We start from the raw sequence: 27997 nt of genomic DNA, 5'->3' as shown, positions 1-27997 counted from the left end.
ATGTTTGTGGTTCAATAAATCAATGAAACATGTGGTACTCCATAACTGTCTGAGTTCACAGGGATGCTGCTGCTCTCGTCGCCATTTTGTGCGACCTCCTTCTAGAGCTTCACCTTTCCGACCAGTAGATCACTGAAATCATGATTTGACTTCGTATTTTTCTGAGTTCCCATTTGTCTTGAAAGCACCCTCAAAACTCATGGTACCCTTCACCAGCTCATATCTGTGTGAAGCTGGATTCAGTGCTCTCATCTGCATTAACACCAGATATCAATCCAGGTTGGATGTGACAGCAGAGATGAGGTGCACACTGTTGACCACGCCCCCTGACTTTGAGAATCCCCGAGGAGACATGCATCAAGCACACCCCATTAGTGGTGGTGAGAAAATATACATTATGTCAGACTCATTTACAATTGACTGTTATAGCCCCACATTAAAATTATGTTTTGAATACTGTTTGAATGTTTTTCAATTGACTGTCATAGCCCCAAATATAATTATCTTTTTAAATTCCACATTGTTGGGGTTGAGAAAATGTTCAGATATCAAAATGGGGTCTTGGGACAAAAAAGTTTGGGAACCCCTGCTATAAACTCAGGAGGTACTTCTATGCACGCAACGGCGCGAGTTCACACAACATTAGGCCTACCGGACGGAGAAGCCAGAAAAATAAAAACATTTACAGATGCAGAGAAATGCTTGTGTTTCTAACTCCAACAGTGCAGTAATAATAGCCTACCTAGCAATACAAAAAAAATATGTTAAAATAAATAAATAGGCTATCATGCACACATGAAGCACTCCAAACCAAAGACAATTAAGACATGGACAGAAAACTGGTAAATATAATTAAATAAACCTTATCTCCTTTCACACATGTGTAGCACAGTTTGTGAGCTATCCAAATAACGTGTCCACTTAAATAAATAAAACCGTAGGCAAAATGAATGTAATAATGTGAACTATGGGAAATGACTGGAAATGGCAAGGATTAACGGGATATTGGATAAACATTAATAAACAAAGGGCAAACAATTCACACCATGGAATAATTCATTCGCACGGTTTGGCGGGAGATAGTGAGCGCATTTGTGGAGAAAGAGGCAAATACTGTTTCTTCGCCACAATGCCCTTTCTAGTATTACAATTCACTAATGCCTTGAAAGTACCAATAAAACCAGTTCTGCTAGTTTGGCAGTTTGGCCCTGTCTGAGACATCCTTTGAGGGCAAAGCATCAGTAGAGGGCGCAAACGCTTTGGTCTCGCATTGAGCAGTATGTGGGGTGGATTTGTGACGCTGTCATGAAAGGAGAAATGGAAGAGGCTGTCCTAGACAGACCATGAAGCTTTATACTAAAATCCTTTATACACAGAGTTCCGTTGACACAGCACAGAACACGTGTTTCTGTGTCAGCATCGTGTCTTTGCACTTCAGGAGCGACAGACAGGATCATAAACATTCAATTCGAGAAGAAAGAAAAAAGGGAGAGACACAGACACCAAGCAAAAAGCCGTGTCCCCACAGGAGCGAGCAATGTCAAGTTTAAAGAAAAGATATTCGAATTCGTCAGCCGAACGGAACGTGGAAGACAAGGAGGTTACGGAGAAGATGCTCTCTCCAGTCGGAGGAGAGAATGGAAACTCAAGCCGCATGGGAAGCCCGGATAAGGTACCCGGGGAAGAGAAGGTTGTCCTAGAAAGAACCATTACCCTGGTGAATGGCGTAGCTATCATAGTGGGTACCATCATCGGCTCGGGTATCTTTGTGACCCCGACCGGAGTGGTGAAGGAAGCCGGGTCCGTCGGACTGTCCCTTGTCGTTTGGGCAGTGTGTGGGGTGTTCTCAACCATCGGTGCACTGTGTTATGCTGAGCTGGGCACCACTATTTCCAAATCAGGTGGTGACTATGCTTACATCCTTGAAGTGTATGGTTCCCTGCCGGCTTTCCTGAAACTGTGGATCGAGTTGCTCATCATCCGCCCGTCATCCCAGTACATTGTCGCGTACGTCTTCGCTACCTACCTTCTCAAGCCAATCTTCCCTGACTGCCCTGTACCCGAGAATGGGGCGAAGCTGATCGCCTGTCTTTGCATCTGTAAGTAGCCATTCTGATTCAATTTACTATTCTCAAACTCAGTGCTACTATATCAGGTGGTAGTTACACACGTTGCATCCTCCTTTACGCATGGCGCCACGTCAGGATTTCGTAGTATGCAAATGTCTTCCAACATAAAAAAAAAAAAGTATTTTTAATGAAACTTCATTTTGTAATTTCCTGGACTATGTTGATATATGGTGCCAAAATCTTGAAAACACGTAGCCTAGGCCTACTCACTGCGACACTGTTCTCTTGGCAGTGCGCTCGTCACTCGCCCAAACGGAAACTCTGTAGGCTAGGTCTACTGTAGAAAAAATAGCGCGTTATTTCATCATCCTTGGTTTGTAGGCTTTTTGGCAGCATTACCCAGGCGCCATATGGTCTGATTACACTCACATGGACATTTTTATTTCTCTCCAGATAATAAAAATAAAAATAAGGAAAATAATGTAAATACAATAAAAATATTAAACATAATCTACAATAAATTATTGTTTCCCCAGAATATGCTAATAACATTAAATCAGTTACACATCTTGCGCACATTATTCTCATGGACCCTTATTGCGCGGGGTATAAACGACAGTAATAAAAATTTTAAAAAAGGAACGCGTGTGATGTGACTTACTATGTTCAATATCAATATGATGAAGGGATGTATTAAGTTTTGACACTATCCTTTATCACTTTGTTGATATCATATGCTTTGGTATACAAATTAACAATATTGTATTCTCAAACGAACCAATTTGGACAGTTTATAGGCCTATACATTCAGTAAGAGTTGTTCTATAAATGTTTTTGTGAGTCAGGTGGCACTGTGAAGTTCAACACGTAGATGTTAGCTAGTCTGTAACAGACATGGCTGTTGTGTTGTGCTGAACGATGATTATTTTTCGTTTTTTAAACAATAAATTGACCTAAATCGGTTCAATTATTTGAAATTTGTTCCGTTTTTTTTCTGTGAGCTCAATGCACACATTGCACAGTTTCTCTAGAGATAAATCATATCCAGCCTGAACTGTATGATGTTGTAGTTTCCAAAAGGCCAATATTCTACATAATTTAGCGCATAAAACGCATTTGTAGTCTGTGTTTAATTTATGCCTGCTACGGAAGAGGCAGAAGAATGTACGACCATGAGGGGATATAGAGGGCAGCTGTTGCTTCGCAAGGTACAGTATCTCTACCTGAAAATACATGATCTAAGTGATTAATAGTTGGTATTCAGCCGTCATAAAAGCATGCCTTATTTACTTTGGATTACTACAAAATAGTGATTTTTGTCAAACCGCATATGCAGCAGCTCTATAGGGATGAGATGATGACTTGGAATGAAATAAGAAAGTCATAAAATAAAACAAATGTCACAATATACACAACTGAAATATTTGATTAAAGTAATGTGAATAAATGATGGTTAATAAGTGATAAGCAGTCACTACCATCATGGGACTGTGTTGTATTGTTGCATTCTGTGTTACAGCATTCAACACATATAATAGAAACCGAAATAGAAAACCTTTTTTTTATAATGAACCAAAACCGAACAGACCTCAAAAAGCACTTATCGCTCAGCACTACTGTTGTGCAGTGTTGGATAGTAGTTAGCCAGTTGGGATTATGGGTGGATTAGTTTGAGCTCTGCATTAATTAGCCAACAAATCAAGAACATTCTCACATTGTGGAGATTGCTAGTTATCTCAAGCAGATTTTTCTTTCTGCTCTCCAATTCCATCTCTCTGTTACAGACTTTTGCCCCTTTTGGACCCATCTCTCTTGTAGCATACATTTCTCTGTTGGGGGTATGAATCAGTGGAGGCTGCTGAGGGGAGGACGGCTCATAATGAAGGCTGGATTGGAGTGAATGGAATGGAATGGAGGGAATGGTATCGAACGCATGAAAACCATGTGGTTGATACCACTCCGTTGACTCCATTCCAGCCATTATTATGAGCCTTTCTCCACTCAGTAGCCTCCACTGGTATGAATGCCTGATTAAGGTGCAGGAATGTGTGTGTGAACGTCATATGGTATAGTGCCTGCGCTAGTCTCTAATCCCTTTTCTGAGCGTGTAATCCCCAACAGTGGCCACATGATAGAGACTGAGATAGAGGGGCAGCCAAGCCAGGGCACATATATAGATTAGAGATAGGGTTGAAGCCAAGATGTTGTTGGTCTAGACTCTAGAGTTGACATGGTCAGTCAGGATAGTTAAGCTTCTATTATCCACAATACTGTTCCATGCAGTTTTGCTAATCCATTGAGTTGTGCTAGGCTAGGATGTTTGTCTGACCGTCTGTGTTATTGTTCCAGTGATTGATTTGGTGTTTAGTAGTTATTAGGTCGCCGTGCTTTAGTTTAATGTATATTTCCACAGTGGTGAGGTTTAACACAGTGGCCCCCTGGCTGGTTGTGGGTTGAAACCTCAGGTTCAGTCCATGTCATTTGTTTAGGAGGCTGAGACTGAAGACTTTTTGCCTTGGTAGTCCCTTTACTCTGATCCCAGTGGCAGCAGGTCTGCTCTCTCATTCTCACTCTCAGTGTGAGTGTGTTTTCGTGTGTGTGTGTGCCATTCCTCCCAATCTATACTGTACTCCCACACAGGCCCTCTTTGTTCTGTTTGGTTCCCCATTGTTGCCCAGGCTGATTTTATTTATGGTTCTTTGAAGTGTTCGTTAGTTAATCTTTTTTAAAGGGGAGTCATAGGGACAGGGGGATTTTATTCCAACAAGAATCTGTTTACTGGGTCTCTGAACTATTCCACCCTCTGTGCCACATGACACACCTCACAGCGGTCCAGCGCACTGATCATTTACATTTTAGTTATTTAGCAGATGCTCTTATACAGAGCGACTTACAGGAGCAATTAAGGTGAAGTGCCTTGCTCAAGGGCACCTCAACATATTTTTCATCTAGTCGGCACTGGGGGTTCGAACCAGTGACCTTTCGGTTTACTGGCCCAACACTCTTAAACGCTAGGCTACCTGCCGCCCGATCACATATATAATGTGGGCTGGGTGCTGGGATTTCCCAACCCTAGCCTCAGGGTCCCGCTGTGCGTGCTGAGTGGATGCTACGCGAACAATTAGTACCTTCAGAAGGATTTATTGAGCTTACTGAGCTTATAAAAGGTGGGAGAATTTTGAAATATTTTTTTTTAGCTCATTCATGTAGACAGTAATAAAAAGGCATAACTCTCACACACTGTCTCTTTCTCTGTCTTTCCCCAGTGCTATTGACTGCTATAAACTGCTACAGTGTGAAGGCAGCCACGCGGGTCCAGGATGCCTTTGCAGCTGCCAAGCTCTTTGCCTTGGGCCTCATCATTATTATTGGTTTTGTGAAGATTGGCAAAGGTAAGATACAGCCACACAAAATCACTAACACACTCATCATAATGCACTTTACAGGAGGAGGTACACAGTGAAAACTAAACAGACAAGCCATAAAGTGCCATGCGACGGGAAAGGAAGTGGTCATTTGTAGCTCAGTTGGTAGAGCATGGCACTTGTAATGCAAGGGTAGTGAGTCCGATTCCTGCTTCAGATAAAAGTGTCTGCTAAATGGCATATATTGTTATATATTATAAGTCAGGCCCAATAACGATGTGTCTGGTGATCGAGTGCAGGAAGTTGGCGTGGCCTTCATTGCCAATAAGGTATTTCCCGATAGATGGAGGGTGTCCCCAAGAGAGTGAAGTAACTAACTGTCTTAGCCCAGCGCCCAGTTTTTCTCAAGTTATCTATCCGGATTTCAGCTATCAGATTGGATGTATAGAAATAGAATGTAAAGAACATGAGTCCCCATTCAAGTCAATGATTCATCCGTTCTATTCATTCTATTGTTATTGATTTTATTTCAGTTTCATATGAGCTTATAAAACAAATCAAATCAAATCAAATTTATTTATATAGCCCTTCGTACATCAGCTGATATCTCAAAGTGCTGTACAGAAACCCAGCCTAAAACCCCAAACAGCAAGCAATGCAGGTGTAGAAGCACGGTGGCTAGGAAAAACTCCCTAGAAAGGCCAAAACCTAGGAAGAAACCTAGAGAGGAACCAGGCTATGTGGGGTGGCCAGTCCTCTTCTGGCTGTGCCGGGTGGAGATTATAACAGAACATGGCCAAGATGTTCAAATGTTCATAAATGACCAGCATGGTCGAATAATAATAAGGCAGAACAGTTGAAACTGGAGCAGCAGCACGGTCAGGTGGACTGGGGACAGCAGGGAGTCATCATGTCAGGTAGTCCTGGGGCATGGTCCTAGGGCTCAGGTCCTCCGAGAGAGAGAAAGAAAGAGAGAATTAGAGAGAGCATATGTGGGGTGGCCAGTCCTCTTCTGGCTGTGCCGGGTGGAGATTATAACAGAACATGGCCAAGATGTTCATAAATGACCAGCATGGTCGAATAATAATAAGGCAGAACAGTTGAAAACACTATCTTGAAGAATCATGTGCACAAGAAAACTAAACAAAATTACATACAATTGACATGCATGCAAAATAATCATAGCAAGTACTTGCTATGATTATTTTATTACTTGCTATGTAAAAAAAATTATGAGCAGTATCAAATATGCCCTATAATTTCTAGACGCACAAAGGCAGCTTCATATCTCAGCAGCTTAAACATGAGTCAGTCTTTGAGAGCACAGGAAGCTGCTGCTATCACAGAACTAGGAAAAACACCTCATGTTGCACAATGTAAGAACAGAATGGATAAAAGAAATGGCAAACAAATAATCAATATTATACCCATCCTGTTCCCAACTCAAGGGTCCCGACTGGGGTCCTAAGGAAAGATTATGATCATTAACTTTAAGTGATATAAGTTCAACAGACATCACCATTCAATCCACTAGTGTTTTGGTCCAATTAAGATGTTCAGCCCAAATGAGAGGCATAAAAAACAACGTTATCATGTTCCAACAGTAAAACACTACTCCATTGTCCTGCGGGAGGAAGGAGAGCTGAGGGCCAGTCAGTACTGATTGAGAGATCAGTGTGGACTGATTCAGTGCCCAGACTGGGCTTATGGGCCACCTTGAAGGAAAACAAACAAGTCTTCCAGTCAGACTGATTTAATATTATGTAAAAGTAATTATGTTAGAATAAAAGGTACTGTTGAAGTGCAAGGAATTGCACTTTTTAAATCCTTTGTCCTGGAGATGCCTGAGATTTTGTAACCTGATGTTTTACTGTAGCAAGTTAGCAAATGAGAATTCCTTTACAGAAGTGTGTGGTTAGTGCATGGGAGCAAATGAGTGATTCAAGCTTAAATAAACAGCTTACAGAGAGGTGCCACCCTATTTACCAGAGGCATGCCCCCCCTCCTTCAGTGTACCAAGACTGCAATGTCTAAGGTGCATACATTTGCAATGCTGCTCAGGGAACCGTTTCTGAGACTGCTAACCTTTCCCAGGTAACCCTGTGCCCTTGGGGGCCAGATACCCTCTGTTGGGTGAATATGTGTAGTCATGGCCAGCTGTGTAACCATGGCTGGTCCTGTTCTTCCCTGTTGGCCTCCTTGTTATCACATCTCTTTCCCCTCTCCTGGTTGTATATTTGGATGCACATGAAGTTAAGGGTGAAGTGTATGAGAGAGAATTTCTTTGCAGGCCAGAGCACTGGGCAAAAACTGGTTTAATCAACGTTGTTTCCATGTAATTTCAACCAAAGAAATCATTGTGATGACGTTAAATCAACGATGAAAACTCATTGGATTTGTAAAATTGTGTTTTTTTTCACCCAACTTTGAACCTAAATCCAATGGCATGGTGAAATGTTTTGTTGATTTTGCATTGAATTCACATTAGTTGACATCTGAACCGAATGTAAATCAAAACTAGATGTTGAACTGTCATCCTTGTCCAGTGGGGGAGCTCTTGCTTAAAGCACCAGACTAGATTGAATCAATCGTAACATTGGTGGTGAACTTTTAGCTATTTTTGTCAGACACTATAATACGGCTAGGTAGAGTTAATACTATCAATCATTCAGAGTTAAATATGGTTTCCCGGCTCTCTATCTTCTGTCTTCAACAGCAGCCCCACTCTCCCCCCCTCCATCTGCATGGTCCTGTCTGACTCTGCCAGTGGTCACAGACAGATGAATGGCAGGCTCTAAGGGGGAAAAATATATTTAAATAAAGAAGAGCTATGGGTGTCTGTGTCTGCAGGGTCAATATGTTAGTGCTGGTTGGGAGTGGAAGTTGTTGAGGGACTTATGTTAGATGGGCATTTTCTCACAATGGATTTGTAAACAAATCTCTTGTAGGCCCCAATGGTCATTGGTTACTGTCTGCTTTTCACAAAAAGTTTTCACAAAAAACAGCAACTTTAAACACTTATTTGTTTCTTGTTCATTCTTACACGGACTGATCTTTCTAATAGAGGACATTTTTGATTAAGGCTTTACTTGCAATGATCATGGTAGTGGTTGTCTTTACTTGAATGAACTTGTTGTGTCACAGCATCTGCTAAATTACTTAAGTGTGTCTATATCTGTATTTCTTTGTCTGTCAGGATGTGTGTGTGTGATAGTTCTATTGCCCCGTGACAAACTCAGTGTTGTGAAATAGCATGTATCAAATGATCATGGTCCTCCTGCTGCCAGCTCATGGCTGTGGTATGGAGGAGGATCTTCCAGAGCTGGACTGCTCTGGTCTGGTCTTGTCTTATCTGGGTGGGATGCCACTGGGTTGGAGAGATACATCTAATGACAGAGGTCGAATGAACGCTCCTCTTGTCCTTTTTCTCTTTTCCTGACTGAGAGACATGCTCACTTCAGTGCATTTTAAACCACCTGTTGTCTATACTGTGCAGTCACCTAGGGTAAACGGATTAAGTATAAGATTCTGGGTCATTCCTTCATTTGGCAATAGGCTCAAGCAGGTTAATGGCAACAGGATTGTTAAAAACTAATCTGATTAGGCTACTGCAATAGTCCAGTTCCTTTTCAATCAAAAGTGTTTTTGTTTGTCTTTTGGAGCCAGTCGGGAGGCTCTGTAGGGACATTCCTTGTCTGGGTGTCTTTAATGTGTGTTTTTCATGTGTACATCTCTGTCTCAGTACATCTCCCCATGGCTGCTTATGAAATAGGCAGCCCTGCAATAGTTTTGCCATCACATTTCTTTCTGCTGGCTCAGTTGAAGGAACGGTAGTCAGTATTGTAACGGGATCTCTTAATGGTTTATTTACAACCTGACCCAGCTGCTCATTGTGCTGCTGTGACCAACTTTAACCCTCCCCAAATACAACACACATACGCCCACTTCCTGGCGGGAAGGAGCGATGGGTCAGTAACCGAAAGATTGCAGGATCGAATCCCCGAGTTGACAAGGTAAAAATAGGTTGTTCTGTCCCTGAGCAAGGCAGATAACCAACCCACTGTTCACCAGGCGCCGATGACGTGGATGTCGATTTAAGGCAGCCCCCCGCACCTCTCTGATTCAGAGGGGTTGGGTTAAATGCAGAAGACACATTTCAGTTGAATGCATTCAGTTGTACAACTGACTAGGTATTAAATCAAAATCAAATTCCAACATAGTCTCCCTCTGGCTAATCACGTAACTGCCAATCGTACCTACCTGTCAAGCCACTCCGACATTGCTCGTCCTAATATTTATATATTTCTTAATTCCATTATTTGACTTTTAGATTTGTGTGTACTGTTGTGAATTGTTAGATACTACTGCACTGTTGTAGTTAGGAACACAAGCATTTCGCTACACCTGCAATAACATCTGCTAAATCAATTCAGTAAAAAAAGAAACTTCCCTTTTTCAGGACCCTGTCTTCCAAAGATAATTCGTAAAAATCCAAATAACTTCACAGATCTTCATTGTAAAGGGTTTAAACATTGTTTCCCATGCTTGTTCAATTAACCATAAACAATTAATGAACATGCACCTGTGGAACGGTCATTAAGACACTAACAGCTTACAGACGGTAGGCAATTAAGGTCAGTCATGAAAACGTAGGAAACAAAAGAGGCCTTTCTTCGGAATGAAAAACACTAAAAGAATGATGCCTGGGTCCCTGCTCATCTGCGTGAACGTGCCTTAGGTATGCTGCAAGGAGGCATGAGGACTGCAGATGTGGCCAGGGCAATAAATTGCAACGTCCGTACTGTGAGACGCCTGAGACAGCGCTACAGGGAGACAGGACGGACAGCTGATTGTCCTCGCAGTGGCAGACCACGTGTAGCAACACCTGCACAGGATCGGTACATCCGAACATCACACCTGCAGGACAGGTACAGGATGGCAACAACAACTGCCCAAGTTACACCAGGAACGCACAATCCCTCCATCAGTGTTCAGACTGTCCGCAATAGGCTGAGAGAGGCTGGACTGAGGGCTTGTAGGCCTGTTGTAAGGCAGGTCCTCACCAGACATCACTGGCAACAACATCACCTATGGGCACAAACCTACTGTTGCTGGACCAGACAGGACTGGCAAAAAGTGCTCTTCACTGACGAGTCACGGTTTTGTCTCACCAGGGGTGATGGTCGGATTCGCATTTATCGTCGAAGGAATGAGCGTTACACCGAGGCGGTGTGTCACAGCATCATCGGACTGAGCTTGTTGTCATTGCAGGCAATCTCAATGCGGAGCGTTACAGGGAAGACATCCTCCTCCCTCACGTGGTACCCTTCCTGCAGGCTCATCCTGACATGACCCTCCAGCATGACAATGCCACCAGCCATACTGTTCGTTCTATGCGTAAATTCCTGCAAGACACGAATGTCAGTGTTCTGCCATGGCCAGCGAAGAGCCCGGATCTCAATCCCATTGAGCACGTCTGGGACTTGTTGAATCGGAGTGTGAGGGCTAGGGCTAGGGCCTCCCCCCCCCCCCCCCCCCCCCCCCCCCCCCCCCCAGAAGTGTCTGGGAACTTGCAGGTGCCCTAGTGGAAGAGTGGGGTAACATCTCACACCAAAAACTGGCAAATCTGGTGCAGTCCTTGAGGAGGAGATGCACTGCAGTACTTAATGCAGCTGGTGGCCACACCAGATACTGACTGTTACTTTTGATTTTGACCCTCCCTTTTTCAGGGACATATTATTCCATTTCTGTTATTCACATGTCTGTGGAACTTGTTCAGTTTGTCTCAGTTTTTGAATTTTGCTATGTTCATACAAATATTTACACGTCAAGTTTGCTGAAAATAAACGCAGTTGACAGTGAAGTGAGGTTTATGTGTATGTGACCAATAAAAGTTGCTGTTATCTATCCACTGATATTGTATTAAGAAGTTTTAAACTGCTAGGCCACTGTTTTATCTTGACCAAATAATACAGCTGGCTCCAAACTAGGAGAACCTAGTGCTGTGGGCCAAGCCAGTATCTTTCTTGACAAAGATAACAAAAATGTATTCCAAGGTTAGCTTTATCTGAGTGGGGTTTGTAGATGTACCTTTTCTAGTGATAAAGATGGGTGTAAATAGTGAAAAACCATTTGGCAGTACGTCCAAACGGATTCACAACTGCAGACTACGCGTAACCACACCAGCCCAAGACCACATCCAGCGGTCTTCACCTTTGGGATCGTCCGAGACTGTGGGTTTGCACAACCAAAGAATTTCTACACAAACTGTCAGAAACCAGGGACCTGACCTGACTGCAGTTCTGCATCATAAACCACTTCAGTGGGAAAATGCTCATCTTCGATGGCCGCTGGCACCCTGGAGAACCGTGCTCTTCGCGTATGAATCGCAGTTTCAACTGTACCAGGCAGTTGGCATGTATAGCGTCGTGTGGCGAGTGGTTTGCTGATGTCAACGTTGTGAACAGAGTGCCCCATGGTGGGGGTATGGGCAGGCAGGCATAAGCTACGGACAACGAACTCAATTGTGAAGTTTGGTGCCATCCTTGACGATGCCTACTTCCTGCAGTGGAGAGATGCCATGGGCATAAGGATTGTACCAAACTTCGCTAACCTGCAACTCGGGACACCTGCATTTCACTATGGAACATGACGAGGGAGGTCTGGACTTCCTGGATGTACATGTCCACAAAACAGATGGAGACATTGACCACAGTACCCCTCACCCTGAGGACCAACCTGTACAGTCTACCACACTCTCTTTCATTTGCACCACCAGCTGAATAGCGTTTTCTTCCTAATTGTCTTCCCCATGCCCTTTATGAACTTGTCCATTCCCTTGTTCTGATTACTCTGCTGAAGGCCGAAGAGTTTATTTTAACCTTGCTTAAATAAAACAATGAATTCTTAATGCTGAGCGAGCGTTGAGCATTTTCCTTTTCAATTATGATTACATTCTTTGTTTGCACCTTGACTCATGCTGGTAAGAAGTGGAGGGCGCGCAACCAATATATTTGTGTCATAAGAGTTTCAGTGGACTAGCTGATGTTGCAGAACTTTGGGAAGACCCTTACCATGTTGGAACGTCATGCAGGCTTTAGGCTTAGAGTTGGGGGACAATAAAGGTGGAAGGTCATGGTCCTACATGAAGAGGGACATGGGGGTTCTCACGGCCCAGTGTTTGTCTTGTTTAATCATGGGCCCCTGTCTGAAACAACACTCTGGGAATTGTTTGTTCAGAGAATGTCTGGCTCTTTGGGCCAGCTGGTACTGTTGGAATGTCCATCCCTGGTGTGTTCCCTTAGGCATATGCTTCACATTTGCCTTGCTTTTATTTTTATTATTTTTTAACAGGTAGCCCCTGAGTTGTGGAATCAGTGAAATCCCCATTACTGTTGATGGTAGGGGATTAAAGTAGAGGTAGACCGATACCGATTATTGGAGGACAAAAAACGCAGATACCGATTAATCAGACGATTTTTATATTTATATTTGTAATAATAAGAATTACAACCATACCGAATGAACACTTTATTTAACTTAACATAATACGTAAAAATCCATTTATTGTCAAATAAATAATGAAACATGTTCAATTTGGTTTAAATAATGCAAAAACACAGTGTTGGAGAAGAAAGTAAAAGTGAAATATGTGCCATGTAAAAAAGCTAACATTTAAGTTCCTTGCTCAGAACATGAGAACATATTTTTATTTTATTTATTTTATTTCACCTTTATTTAACCAGGTAGGCAAGTTGAGAACAAGTTCTCATTTACAATTGCGACCTGGCCAAGATAAAGCAAAGCAGTTCGACAGATACAACGACACAGAGTTACACGTGGAGTAAAAAAAACATACAGTCAATAATACAGTATAAACAAGTCTATATACAATGTGAGCAAATGCGGTGAGAAGGGAGGTAAAGGTAAAAAAGGCCATGGTGGCAAAGTAAATACAATATAGCAAGTAAAACACTGGAATGGTAGTTTTGCAATGGAAGAATGTGCAAAGTAGAAATAAAAATAATGGGGTGCAAAGGAGCAAAATTAATTAATTAATTAAATACAGTTGGGAAAGAGGTAGTTGTTTGGGCTAAATTATAGGTGGGCTATGTACAGGTGCAGTAATCTGTGAGCTGCTCTGACAGTTGGTGCTTAAAGCTAGTGAGGGAGATAAGTGTTCCCAGTTTCAGAGATTTTTGTAGTTCGTTCCAGTCATTGGCCGCAGAGAACTGGAAGGAGAGGCGGCCAAAGAAAGAATTGGTTTTGGGGGTGACTAGAGAGATATACCTGCTGGAGCGTGTGCTACAGGTGGGAGATGCTATGGTGACCAGCGAGCTGAGATAAGGGTGGACTTTACCTAGCAGGGTCTTGATGACATGGAGCCAGTGGGTTTGGCGACGAGTATGAAGCGAGGGCCAGCCAACGAGAGCGTACAGGTCGCAATGGTGGGTAGTATATGGGGCTTTGGTGACAAAACGGATTGCACTGTGATAGACTGCATCCAATTTGTTGAGTAGGGTATTGGAGGCTATTTTGTAAATGACATCGCCAAAGTCGAGGATTGGTAGGATGGTCAGTTTTACAAGGGTATGTTTGGCAGCATGAGTGAAGGATGCTTTGTTGCGAAATAGGAAGCCAATTCTAGATTTAACTTTGGATTGGAGATGTTTGATATGGGTCTGGAAGGAGAGTTTACAGTCTAACCAGACACCTAAGTATTTGTAGTTGTCCACGTATTCTAAGTCAGAGCCGTCCAGAGTAGTGATGTTGGACAGGCGGGTAGGTGTGGGTAGCGATCGGTTGAAGAGCATGCATTTAGTTTTACTTGTATTTAAGAGCAATTGGAGGCCACGGAAGGAGAGTTGTATGGCATTGAATCTTGCCTGGAGGGTTGTTAACACAGTGTCCAAAGAAGGGCCGGAAGTATACAGAATGGTGTCGTCTGCGTAGAGGTGGATCAGAGACTCACCAGCAGCAAGAGCGACCTCATTGATGTATACAGAGAAGAGAGTCGGTCCAAGAATTGAACCCTGTGGCACCCCCATAGAGAGTGCCAGAGGTCCGGACAGCAGACCCTCCGATTTGACACACTGAACTCTATCAGAGAAGTAGTTGGTGAACCAGGCGAGGCAATCATTTGAGAACTCAAGGCTGTCGAGTCTGCCGATGAGGATGTGGTGATTGACAGAGTCGAAAGCCTTGGCCAGATCAATGAATACCGCTGCACAGTAATGTTTCTTATCGATGGCGGTTAAGATATCGTTTAGGACCTTGAGCGTGGCTGAGGTGCACCCATGACCAGCTCTGAAACCAGATTGCATAGCAGAGAAGGTATGGTGAGATTCTAAATGGTCGGTAATCTGTTTGTTGACTTGGCTTTCGAAGACCTTAGAAAGGCATGGTAGGATAGATATAGGTCTGTAGCAGTTTGGGTCAAGAGTGTCCCCCCCTTTGAAGAGGGGGATGACCGCAGCTGCTTTCCAATCTTTGGGAATCTCAGACGACACGAAAGAGAGGTTGAACAGGCTAGTAATAGGGGTGGCAACAATTTCGGCAGATAATTTTAGAAAGAAAGGGTCCAGATTGTCTAGCCCGGCTGATTTGTAGGGGTCCAGATTTTGCAGCTCTTTCAGAACATCAGCTGAATGGATTTGGGAGAAGGAGAAATGGGGAAGGCTTGGGCGAGTTGCTGTTGGGGGTGCAGTGCTGTTGACCGGGGTAGGAGTAGCCAGGTGGAAAGCATGGCCAGCCGTAGAAAAATGCTTATTGAAATTCTCAATTATGGTGGATTTATCAGTGGTGACAGTGTTTCCTATCTTCAGTGCAGTGGGCATATGAAAGCTGGTGGTTCCTTTTAACATGAGTCTTCAATATTCCCAGTTAAGAAGTTTTAGGTTGTAGTTATTATAGGAATTAAAGGACTATTTCTCTCTATACCATTTGTATTTCATACACCTTTGACTATTGGATGTTCTTATTGGCACTATAGTATTGCCAGCCTAATCTCGGAAATTGATAGGCTTGAAGTCATGTGCTTCAAGCATTGCGAAGAGCTGCTGGCAAATGCAGGAAAGTGCTGTCTGAATGAATGCTTACGAGCCTGCTGCTGCCTACCACCGCTCAGTCAGACTGCTCTATCAAATATCAAATCATAGACTTAATTATAATATAATAACACACAGAAATACGAGCCTTTGGTCATTAATATGGTCAAATCCAGAAACGATAATTTTGAAAACAAAACGTTTATTCTTTCAGTGAAATACGGAATCGTTCCGTATTTTATCGAACGGGCGGCAACCCTAAGTCTAAATATTGCTGTTACATTGCACAACCTTCAATGTTATGTCATAATTATTTAAAATTCTGGCAAATTAATAACGGTCTTTGTTAGGAAGAAATGGTCTTCACACAGTTCGCAATGAGCCAGGCAGCCCAAACTGCTGCATATACCCTGACTCTGCTTGCACTGAACGCAAGAGAAGTGACACAATTTCCCTAGTTAATATTGCCTGCTAACATGAATTTCTTTTAACTAAATATGCAGGTTTAAAAATATATACTTCTGTATCGATTTTAAGAAAGGCATTGATGTTTATGTTTAGGTACATATTGGTGTAACGATTGTGCTTTTTTCGCGAATGCTCTTGTTAAATCATCACCCGTTTGGCGAAGTAGGCTGTGATTCGATGATAAATTAACAGGCACCACATTGATTATATGCAACGCAGGACAAGCTAGTTAAACTAGTAATATCATCAACCATGTGTAGTTTAACTAGTGATTATGTTAAGATTGATTGTTTTTTATATACGTTAAATGCTAGCTAGCAACTCACTTTGGCTCCTTGCTGCACTCGTGTGTCTCCTCGTGGAATGCAATGTAATCGGCCATAATCGGCATCCAAAAATGCAGATTACGATTGTTATGAAAACTTGAAATCGGCCCTAACTAATCGGCCATGCTGATCGGTCAACCTCTAGATTAAAGTTTAAACCACGGATGCTCACAGCCTTTTGAACAAGCTCTAAATTATATTAGTGATATTTTGTCTGGGTACATTTGTCTAGCCCTGCACTATTTCAACGGTTTCAAGTTGATCATGGTGCATTTGTTATCTAGCGTTGTGTCATTCCAGAACCCTGCTCTGACACAATTCATAGGGATACTGATTCTGTCCACTTTGTGTTCAATGAGTCAGTCAACCTTGGACTTACCTTTCCAACTCCCTTTCTCTCCTTCTTCCAGGTGACACAGTCAACCTCTTACCAGAAAATTCTTTCAAGAATTCAAACTACGACTTTGGGAACATTGGTCTGGCCCTGTACAGTGGTCTGTTTGCGTATGGGGGCTGGTAAGTACAGAGAACTAGAACTTGACTGACATCCAGAACTATTGAACACTAGGCCAGCATTTTGTCCTCCATTCTAATCCCATTGTAAACCCCCTTTAGGAGGACTGACTAATTAAGAACTCTACTAAGTGAATTGAAAAGTCTGTTCAGACTAATCCTCCCCATGCCTGGTGTTCACTCCCTTTTTCTCCGTCCCTCTCCCGCTTTCTCCTCACTAGCTAGGCCTCCAACCAATTGGCAACATTTGCATGCAAATATTCTAAATTCTGCATAAATGAAATGTGCAAATTTCCCACCAAACTTTAATCTAATGTTCAATGTGTTTCCATTTGTATTTTCAACTCTACCGATAGTTTTAAATAGAAAATGCACCTACTCTGGCCTTGGCACACAGGTCCAGTCTACATGATGAATTTCTTTTTATTTAACTAGGCAAGTCAGTTAAGAACAAATTATTATTTACAATGACGGCCTAGGAACAGCGGGTTAACTGCCTTGTTCAGGTGCAGAACGACAGATTTTTACCTTGTCAGCTCGGGGATTCGATCTAGCAACCTTTCGTGTACTGACCCAATGCTCTAACCACTAGGCTACCTGCCGCCCCTGTAGCCTGATGATGGATTTGAGCGAGAATGTTTTTATTTATCAAAATGGCAGTCAAGCATTGATCATCATGTCACCAGAATAAGACCCTTGATATGTTATTGGAAAGGAGCATCAAGCTCATATCTTGCACTTTTACCACCCTGTAAAGGTCATAACTTGTTTAATCCGCATCCTATTTTAAATTGCATGGTTTCCCAAGTCGTAGTGGGAGGAACACACACCAGTGTGGTTTCAAGTTGACTTCGATATGGTGGTGTTTACATCAATATTTGCGCATAAAGGCATTTCCACCGCCATTCCTCGCATAATTAATTTTACAGACACAAAAGATCCCACTATGTCAAATGAACAAATTATCTGCCGGCGTTTACCAAATTGTACCAAAACTTCCTGTTTCCATCACAGCTATCATATTTTCTTTACATATGATGACTTTACTTGCATAAAAACTGTGGATGTAAACTTGGTTACAGTCTCACTCTTTCCTCTCCCGTCTGGTCTTTTTGCCACTGTGTGTTATGTTTTGTTCATCTATGGTATATGAAAGCTATGATTACAATAGATTTACACAAAGTGTTCTGTTCTGATTGTCTCTCTGTGTATCTAAACCATGTCTTCTTTATCTTGCAGGAATTACTTGAACTTTGTTACAGAAGAAATGATTGAACCTTACAAGTGAGTGTCCAAACTAGTCCATGGCTACGGTCCAAACACTTAAAAGACACACCCTCGTCCACTTACCCTCGCCTTATGCCCTTGGGGGAATCCCCGTTGCCATCTTGGCTGGTCAGCCAAGCAAGGGAAGTTTGCAACGTAAGACCCAGCCCTCGTTTTTAGTCGGCTTTGCGAGTGTACAATTATCTTCACTCCGGGGCCTGAAACTCCCCATAATTCAAACCATGACGATTGTACATCTGCTAAGAAAAGTCTGTGAAAACTTAAAAACAACAATGGAGAAGTCAACATGCAAGTGTAAGTAAAAACGAATGCAAATAAGTTAGACATTTTGCTACTCTGTAAAAAGTACATATGTTTTTGGAAATTGTAGAAATAAAAAATGTTCCTTCTTCAGAAGTTCCAGCTAGGCAGGCTAATGTTAGTTAGCTAATTAATTTGCTAGCTATCATACAGTAGGCGTACATTAATAATTATATATTTAATATAAGTAGACATGCACTCATAATTGACTGTAGCGCATATAAAGCACCCTACAAGCTACCAGTGGCTGAAAACACAATCAGTGCAGGATGATTGTGTGGTTTACTTAAAAATAATTCCTTCCTCCCTCGCCCCTTGCCCTGCAAGTGTATACTCGTCAGACGTCATGATACGTCATCAGAAGTGTCAACTGAATTTGAGGGCTGAGCGGATAGGGTGTGTCTTTTAAGAGTTTGGACCGCAGCCCATGTTCCTTGTAACATACTATAGGTCAAGAATGACTACCTATGCATTTTGAAAATAATTACTGGTACATGCATGTTTTATGTTAACACGATTCCTGTGTCAGTCCGTTTCAAAGTTATAATTACCTCAGATTTTCTTCCGACGTAGGTAAACAAAGGAAGTATTATGTCAGAGGTGGCGTGTTAAACTCTATAACTCACTGCCCCCCCCCACACCCATAGGAACCTGCCTCGTGCTATCATCATCTCCTTGCCCATCGTCACTGTGGTGTACGTACTGACTAACCTGGCCTACTTCACCACTCTGAGTCCAGAAGAGATGCTGAGCTCTGAGGCTGTGGCGGTGGTAAGTTCTCCCCCATACTGAACCAGCCTGTACTAGACTCTCGTGACAGACTTATGGTGTTGAGATTAGCCTGTACATACACTACAGAACTGTCTCTCTCCACTGGTACACACTCAATATCAGATTACGTACATCACTGTATGTCTTAGTACACACAGCCCAGTGACAGGTAGACAGACTTTGTTTGCTGATATTGTTTGTGTTTCTGTCCTTCAGGACTTTGGAAACTACCACCTGGGCCCCATGGCTTGGATCATCCCTGTATTTGTGGGACTGTCCTGTTTCGGCTCTGTTAATGGCTCTCTCTTTACATCATCCAGGTATCTCACAAACACACACACACTTACACCAGTGGAGTCTGGTGGGAGGAGCTATAGGAGGATGGGCTCAGTGTAATGTCTGGAATGGAATTAATGGAACGGTATAAAACGTATAAAGCCATGTTTGACTCTATTCCAGACATTACGATGAGCCCGTCCTCCTATAGCTCCTCCCACCATAGTCCTCTGACTTACACTTATTAATTCACACACAAAATCCAAAGCTATATACAAGTATGCTCTTTTGGTTTGTGTGTATGTATAAATACTATAACCCCTGTTCTCTTTGTCAGGTTGTTCTTTGTGGGCTCAAGAGAAGGCCACCTCCCCAGTCTGCTGTCCATGATCCACCCCGACCTGCTGACCCCTCTGCCGTCACTCATCTTCACAGTACGTAACCTCTCTCTGATCAGGTGCTTCTCAAAACTGCCCCACCATCGAGGGCTCTCATCATTCAATATGCAAAGTAAAATATAATATTGGAACTTGTAGTCAAACATTGAGCCTGAGGATTGAGGCTCAGTATTATGGTCATTATTAGCAATTTTTCATGCCTGTCTACAATAGTCACTGCTGTGTGCTACGTTCACATCTCTCTCTCATACTTCCCTCACAGTGCCTCATGACGCTGCTGTATGCCTTCTCCAACGACATCTTCTCTGTCATCAACTTCTTCAGTTTCTTCAACTGGCTCTGTATTGCCATGGCGATAATCGGCATGATGTGGCTGCGCTACAAGAAACCTGAGCTGGAACGACCAATTAAGGTGAGAATATGTGTAATGTCTCGAACCTGTTTTCAACTGATCAGGCACCAGAGAGAGAGCTCTTTGTTTGCGGCTGATGCACGTTCATTTTTTATTTAGTCATGTAGAAACTGTCACACTGGAATTTTCCACTCCTAATGCCAGGTTCAGCAGTTTACTTGTCTAACATCGGCTCACTTGCGCTGAGGTGGGAGGGGTGGCAATATTTGAAATATGTCCTTAAAAACACGTGCACAGTGCCTCTGTGTGCACAGTGCCATGGAACGAGATAAGCGATTTGTGATATCATGCGTCTGACCCGATCCTATTTCAAAATATTGTTGTTGGTTCACATTTATTTAATTTTATTTAAACTAATTTATTAGAAAGATTCACCGTCCATGGGTTTTTGGTGAGTATGTACTTGGCTCGAATACAATGCAATTTCGTCTGCTATTTCTGGAGAAGTGCAAATATGGTAACTTCGTGCTGAATCTTTATCCAGCTTCTTTGAAATTGCCTTACCTTATCTCTAAGTATCCCACGGCGAGCAATTATGGTGTCTGTAACTGTATTTAGACACAGCTTATTTAAAACCGTTTTTTCATTTTTTATAGAATTTGAATAGAATTATTCATATCTTATCAATAGACTAGTGAATTTAATCTGATTATTGACTATGTTTTGCCTGTCCATGTCTGCAATTTACAGTAGGTCTAGTCCCTATATACACACAACGCTTTCGGGGGTACGCCCCAAAAAAATATATATATATATTTTCCAACGGGGCTATACATTTGGGTGAGTTTTTTTTCTCGCCTTAATAGCCTCGTTTCACTATCAAAAATAAAATGAAACCATCTACTGTTCAGCGAAATAACAACCCAATGTCAAATACAGGTAACCTAGTCAAATAATTAACATCCAATCACATTAACCGTTACTCTCTCACGGGAATTCCAGTAACGGTCCGAATGTAGCAAAACGTAGCTGCTGCTCATTCCGTTTGCTCGAAAATAGATTAATGGTTCAAAAAAGTAAGGCCCATAGCGACACATGCCAGCTCTACTGCACCTGTCGACGACACAATTGTTCTGCTTCCACAAGCACATCCAATGCTAGCATCAGTAATTCTACATTTGTTGATAACCCAGCTACCATTGACACTGACAGTTGTGAATCTGATGCAGCCGAAGAGCTACTGCCCCCTTACCCGGGAAAGCACCGAACAACAGACAGGGACGTTGTACCATTGAAGAGGTGCAAATATGATGAACTACATTGATTTGGGGTTCACTTATATTGGGAGTAGTGCCTTTCCTCAGCCACAGTGTATTATATGTGCAGAAATACTATCTCACAACTTGATGAATCCTTCACTCTTGTGCAGACATTTTGAAATATGCCAATTTGAAAAATAAGCCAGAATTAAGACGACTTTTGAGTAGTAAGACGTATAAAAGCAACAGATACCATTAATAAAAAGGGTCTAGAAGCTTCTTATATGGTGAGCTAACGAGTGGCTAGGACAGGCAAGCCCCATGCTATTGTGTAGGAATTTATTCTTCCTGCTGCCGCGGATATGGCTGGGACAATGCTGGGGGGAAAGGCACAAAAAACTGTACAGACAATGACTTCATCAAACAACACTGTTTCACAATGCATCAGTGACATGGCAGATGTTTTGAAACAATTACTGCTTCGCATACAAGCCAGTGAGTTCTCTGCATTACAGCTGGATGAGTCAACAGACGTGAAGGGCCTGGCTCAGCTCCTGGTATGTATCCGTACATTTATGGGGGGTCAATTAAGGAAGACATCCTCTTCTGCAAACCACTGGAAACCAGGACAACAGGAGAGGATATTTTTAAAGTACTGGACAGCTTTGTGACATCAAATGGACTTTGAGATGTGTTGGTATCTGTACTAATGGCGCAAAAGCCATGACAGGGAGACATAGTGGAGTGGTAATGTGCGTGCAAGCAGTTGCTCCCGACGCCACTTGGGTACACTGCAGCATCCACCGAGAGGCTCTTGCTGCCAAGGGAATGCCTGACAGCTTGAAAGACGTTTTGGACACTACAGTGAAAATGGCAAAATGTGTTAAAGCATGCAATGATATAGGCAGTGACCATGTAACACTTTTACAACATACCGAAGTGCGGTGGTTATCAATGGGCAAATTATTGACACGTTTTTTTTAAATTGAGAGACGAGCTTCAAGTTTTCTTTTCTGACCATAATTTTCACTTGTCTGCCTGATTGCATGATGACAGGTTTCTCACACAACTGACCTGTCTGGGTGATGTTTTTTCTCACCTGAATGATCTGAGTCTAGGATGACAGGGACTCTCCGCAACTATATTCAATGTGCGGGACAAAATTGAGGCTGTGATTAAGAAGTCTGCATTAGCAAGGACAACACACAGGTCTTTCCATCATTGTATGATTTTTTTGTGTGGAAATGAACTCAAGCTTACGGACAATGTCAAATGTGATACAGCGAAGCACCTGTGTGAGTTGGGTGCGCAATTACGCAGGTACTTCCCGAAACGGATGACATAAACAAATGGATTCGTTATCCCTTTCATGCCCTGCCTCCAGTCCACTTACCGTTATCTGAACAAGAGAGCCTCTGCCAGATTTCTGGATAGGGTTGCGCTCCGAGTATCCTGCCTTGGCAAATCGTGCTGTTAAGACACTGATGCCCTTTGCAACCACGTAGCTATGTGAGAGTGGATTATCGGCCTTCAATAGCATGAAAACTAAATACAGGCACAGACTGTGTGTGGAAAAAGACTGAGACTCTCGCCAATACAACCCAACATTGCAGAGTTATGTGCATCCTTTCAAGCACACCTTTCTCGTTAACTTGTGGTGAGTTATTCACAATGTTTGATGAACGAATAAGGTTTTATATGTAAGGTGGTTAAATAAAGAGCAAAACTATTGATTATTATTACATTATTTGTTCCCTGGTCCTATAAGAGCTCTTTGTCACTTCCCACAAGCTGGGTTGTGACACAAACTCACACTCATTCTTATGTTTAATAAATGTATCGTATAGTGTGTGTGTGGCAGGCTTACAATGATGGCAAAAACAACATTTGAGAGTGCGCTGACCCTGGTGCTAGAGGGGGTACGCAGCTGGAGGTTGAATGTTTGTAGGGGTACGGGACTATAATACGTTTGGGAACCACTGCTCTAGCCTATGTTTAACTATGTATTTCCAAATTGAAGCAATTCAATTAGAAAAATGTAGACTGCAAAAATGTTCAACATATTTAGCAAATATGGGGCAGGCTATTTAACGGACTATGCTATAGCAGAATAATATTCATAAAAACACTACTTGAAGCAACCACATATTTAGCCATGGAGCACGCTTCGATTGGCCAGTGAGGGGCCAAGCGTCGACACACCCACAACTTGTTTATTTATCAAAACCTACAGCGCTACTGCCAACAGTAAGATTTACCATTGCAAGGGAAGGGGGATGCCTAGTCAGTTGCACATCTGAATTCATTCAACCAAAATGCGTCTTCCGCATTTAACCCAACCCCTCCGAATCAGAGCAGTGCGGGGGGCTGCCTTAATCGATGTCCATGTCATCGTCGCCCAATAGAGCCCAGAGAGAGAGAGAGGGGGAGGACGATAGAAGAAGAAGAAAGAAAAGAAGGAGCTTGAACTGGTTACTTGGCGGCGTAGACCGCAGTGTGACCTGCCATTGGCATGAGCTATTGGCTATAGAAGGTAGAGCAGCATGTGCACTGAGACAGTCGCCCTAGGACTGTTGGACACACAGAGACCCTTTGTGTGACTGTGGGTCCTCTGCCTGCCCCCAAAATGGACCTATAATGGCCTGAACCCATCTGTCTGGTTGACATGGCGATGTGTTAATGAGGGGAGTGGCCGAGAGAGGCAGTGAAGTGAAAGAGGCCAGCGCTGCACAGTTCAGATCTCTATCTATCACAGATAATTCTGTCCTGTGTGTGTTGGGACTGGGTTTGGGACAGATGACCTTACTGTGGCTCTGTGCCACAATAAAGGAGGGGCTGGAGGGGTTCTTCAACATTGACCATTCAACTCTCTGCCTTTGAATATCTCGCTCTCGTATACCCGCTTGCTGGTACTCATTTAGTTAGTGTGGATCAACATCAGACTGCATTTGGCAGCCTCTGAAAATGTCAGTTATTGGTCCGATGGTCCAGATTCAGCTGGATGTGAGTCAGTGTTCTGATCAGAGTTTGACGAAAGTGCACAAACACTCCCCTTCCCTCTCCACTCAGCATTTCACATCTAACCCTCCTCAGAGTTTTAACCTTAAGCATTTGAGAGAGGCCCATTTGCTATGTATTATCTTCTACTTTTAAAATATTCTATTTTAAATATTCTATTTGTGAATTACTTTGTGAATTACTGTCATACAATTTCACAATATTTTCCTATTTTCATTCCCTCAAGATGGGTTTAGTTTGAATCCAGTCATTCTCTGTGTGTTTTGTTAACGGTAGTGTCAGTGTGTTTGTCTGTCCTGGTTTATTTATTCAGTGTCACATTTAAATGTTTCCCCCAGGTGAATATCCTGCTGCCTATCAGCTTTGTCCTGGCTTGTATGTTCCTCATCGTGGTGTCCATCTGGAAAACACCTGTGGAGTGTGCCATTGGCTTTGGCATCATTGCCACTGGAGTGCCAGTCTACTACATTGGCGTTTGGTGGCAAAACAAGCCCAAATGGCTCCTTCAGTTTATCTGTAAGTTTCCGTTATGAATTGCTTCAATGCTCTCTCTGGACCTATCTGCATGATTGTAGTCTGTTTCTGATTATACAGTGATTGTGACTTACAGTGTGTTTCTCTCTCCAGTCTCTTCCACGGCGCTTTGCCAGAAGCTGATTGGGGTGGTACCACAGGAATCCTGAAGAGGAGCTAAAGCGACGAAGCCCCTCGACATACAACCCCAGTGACCACTTATCTACCCCCTCACCCCTGGAGGCACCTGCTCCCAGTCTACACCCTCACTCAGCCCCCATCAATGTTTTTTAGGTCTAATCATTCCTTCTGATCTCCTAGTGTTCTAGTGCAGGAGAGCCATGCTGCTAGACTGCTGTGCCCAGCACGGTCGCCCTCTACCCTGCACATACTGTAGCTGTTGGGATACCTTCAGACAGGTTTTCACTGCAAACGTTGTTTCAGTCTTCAAGATTTTGTTGATTTAGAATGTCTTTGTACCGAACCACGCCTCACAAGTGTTGTATTTATAAGGATTATGTTACTTCTGTTTACAGAAAAATGTCATCTCGTTCAAACTATTCTTTCACTGAAGGTTTGGCATCCCTGTGTTCATATAGTTGCAATCTCTGCTTTCAGTCAATTGTGATGTGTGGCCTGGCTTGGTGCTAATTCCTGGTAGGCCAAAGCTAGAATTGTTGTTCAGATTCACTGACTCACTGTTTCACAGTAGTTCTGCCATTACCCAGTTAGTGAGTCAACTGCTTCCCAGAAGGGCATCGTGTCTGTTTGTTGCCATGGCTTCTATTTCAGCAGCTTACAGGCAGTTGAACGCAGACATTATGTGTTGTAGTCTGGGTGTTTGTTTTTCTGTATGCTTTTGTTTTCAGCTTTTTTGGGGGAAAGGTTTAATGTATCTGTAAAGGATAGCGAAATATCAATTTGATTATACTAGTGCCTCTGATAAAGCCAAGGCTATTCAGTTCCCTGACTACAGACACACTTGAACTCATCTGACCCCTGAGAAGCTGAAAACTGAGGGTAGACAGGGAAATGGACGTGTAACAGTGACTGGAGCGTAAGTGTTATAATTCTTATAAGATAGCACCCCTCCCCATCTACGGCAGATCAGACTGGCTCACTGCACCCTGTGCACCATGTTGTAAATCCCTGCTTTGGCCGTTATTTTTTAAATCTTTGTAGATATGAATTTCTACTTTCATGAGGTAGATGCAGTGGAGCTTTTTTTTAATGCTGTCAATTAACTTTTTTGTATATCCAAGGACGTCTTAGTTTCCCGTGAGATTTCTGGTTCACAAATAGACCATGCATGGGACATAATTATTATAATTATAGTTATTTTTACAACTATTCCGAGTATACAAATTACAGAGACCCTTTTGCTTGTCTGTAGATTTGTCATTAAATCACCAGTAGCCTTCCGACTGTACCATGTCTTACCTCAGTGGACCTACAGTATCACAGGAATATAATATAGCTGGTTGTAAATCTAACAAATATAACATCATGTTTTTTTTTTATGCTGATGTAATACAAACTTGTGAACATAATAGTTGCCTGCTTGAGCTCAATCCAGACTACATACATTACGAGCAAGGATTTACTTTGTTCTTAGATCACAATGATCTTGTGGGTATCATCAGATGCACATGGGTATTGTTGCTATTAACTACTGTTATGTCAAAGAGTTTTAAAACAGGACAGGTTGTAACCAAGGCCCCCAATAGGAACACTGTCACAGTGACTACTTTTTACCTGTGACAAGGCTGGCTAATAACCTCAGAATTTTGGGTTAGAATGGGCTATTGTGGGTGTGTATATGTCTTAGAATAGGGTCACAGCTGTAAAGATGATTTCATTGTTTTAGTGTGTCTGTTTCTGTGCTTGCATGTGTCTACTGTACGTTGTCACTACTGTCAGCAACTATCAACTTCATAAAAGGATTTCTACATTTAAGTGTGATGATGAGATTTGTGCGGTAAAGGTTTAATGAGGTATGGACTATGGTTGTTGGAAATGTGTGGTTTCCCCGTCAAAAAGTGGGTAGGCGGGCAGGGCATAGCAGAGCAAAGGTTAAAACCACAGTCTTTGGATACAGATGCCTCAGAGGGTGGGACAGGGGAGACACAGGACTGGAGGTGGATGGTTGACAAGATTATTAATTCATTGTTGTTTTTTTTGCTGAAAAGAAATGTTCAGTGTACTATATTAACAAAAATCATCCTGCAGAAGCTTGTCCAGACCTGTTTATTTGAATGTGTTCCTCCACATTGTGGCACGGTAAAGCTTTGTAAAGCCAATAACATGTGTTGTGCTATAGACCACGTGGTCACTGTGGTAACCATATAGCTCATGAGTCTGACTTACCATTGGTTTCCTGGAGGATGTGTCATTGTATGTAGAACAGCAGAATAGCTTGCTAACACTCCAGCCATCAGAAGATGTTAACTAATTAAAATAGTACTGTAGAAGGTTTTATTTATTTATTGTAGGATCTGTTAGTCCCCACATTTTTTTACAGGGCATTTGTTAAAGTGCTTTATGAATAAATCTTGTTTTTTTCTCATACATGTATGTATTGTCAAATTTTTTGTCTCCTTTATCATGTGTTCTTATCATGTTAATAAAATATGTTCCAATGCAATCCTCTTTGTAACTGATTTTTAAATACACAGCAGGACGTGCTTCACATTGACTACTTGTCTGGACAAACCCACTGGGCACAAACATCCATTCAACATCTAGTTTTATAGAGTTGTCAACTAACGTGACTTCAACTTCAAATCAACAAAAATATAAACCATGTCATTGGATTTAAGTTTAAAGTTGGGTAAAAAAACGTTGATTCAATGTCGTCACATTGCATTTTTTTGTTAAAGTGACATGGAAACAGCATAGATTAAAATCATATTTAAAATTTTATTTGTCACATGCGCCAAATACAACAGGTGAAACACTTACAGTGGGGCAAAAAGGTATTTAGTCAGCCACCAATTGTGCAAGTTCTCCCACTTAAAAAGATGAGAGAGGCCTGTA

The 27997-nt window shown here is 42.4% G+C and overlaps 1 protein-coding gene across 1 annotated transcript; it reads left to right on the top strand.

Annotated features, from left to right (window-relative positions):
* Positions 1-1201: 1201 nt before the first annotated feature.
* Positions 1202-27605, top strand: LOC109889252 (large neutral amino acids transporter small subunit 1). Its single transcript, XM_020480554.2, has 10 exons — positions 1202-2099; positions 5336-5461; positions 16685-16790; positions 18027-18071; positions 19022-19145; positions 19362-19465; positions 19759-19855; positions 20082-20231; positions 24787-24964; positions 25076-27605. Exons 1-10 carry the CDS (start codon positions 1538-1540, stop codon positions 25129-25131), a joined length of 1548 nt encoding a protein of 515 aa, XP_020336143.1. The 5' UTR covers positions 1202-1537; the 3' UTR covers positions 25132-27605.
* The last annotated feature ends 392 nt before the right edge of the window (positions 27606-27997 follow it).

This window comes from Oncorhynchus kisutch, linkage group LG4, assembly GCF_002021735.2.
Source record: "Oncorhynchus kisutch isolate 150728-3 linkage group LG4, Okis_V2, whole genome shotgun sequence".
Lineage (NCBI taxonomy): Eukaryota > Metazoa > Chordata > Actinopteri > Salmoniformes > Salmonidae > Oncorhynchus > Oncorhynchus kisutch.
This window is presented reverse-complemented; position numbering and strand designations above follow the sequence as displayed.

Excerpts from the sequence above, each read along its gene's own strand:
- LOC109889252 (XM_020480554.2), top strand. The coding sequence starts at position 1,538 with ATGTCAAGTTTAAAGAAAAGATATTCGAATTCGTCAGCCGAACGGAAC. Across the intron at positions 5,462-16,684 it reads TTTTGTGAAGATTGGCAAAG|GTGACACAGTCAACCTCTTA; the intron begins GTAAGATACAGC and ends TCCTTCTTCCAG. Across the intron at positions 20,232-24,786 it reads AGCTGGAACGACCAATTAAG|GTGAATATCCTGCTGCCTAT; the intron begins GTGAGAATATGT and ends TGTTTCCCCCAG.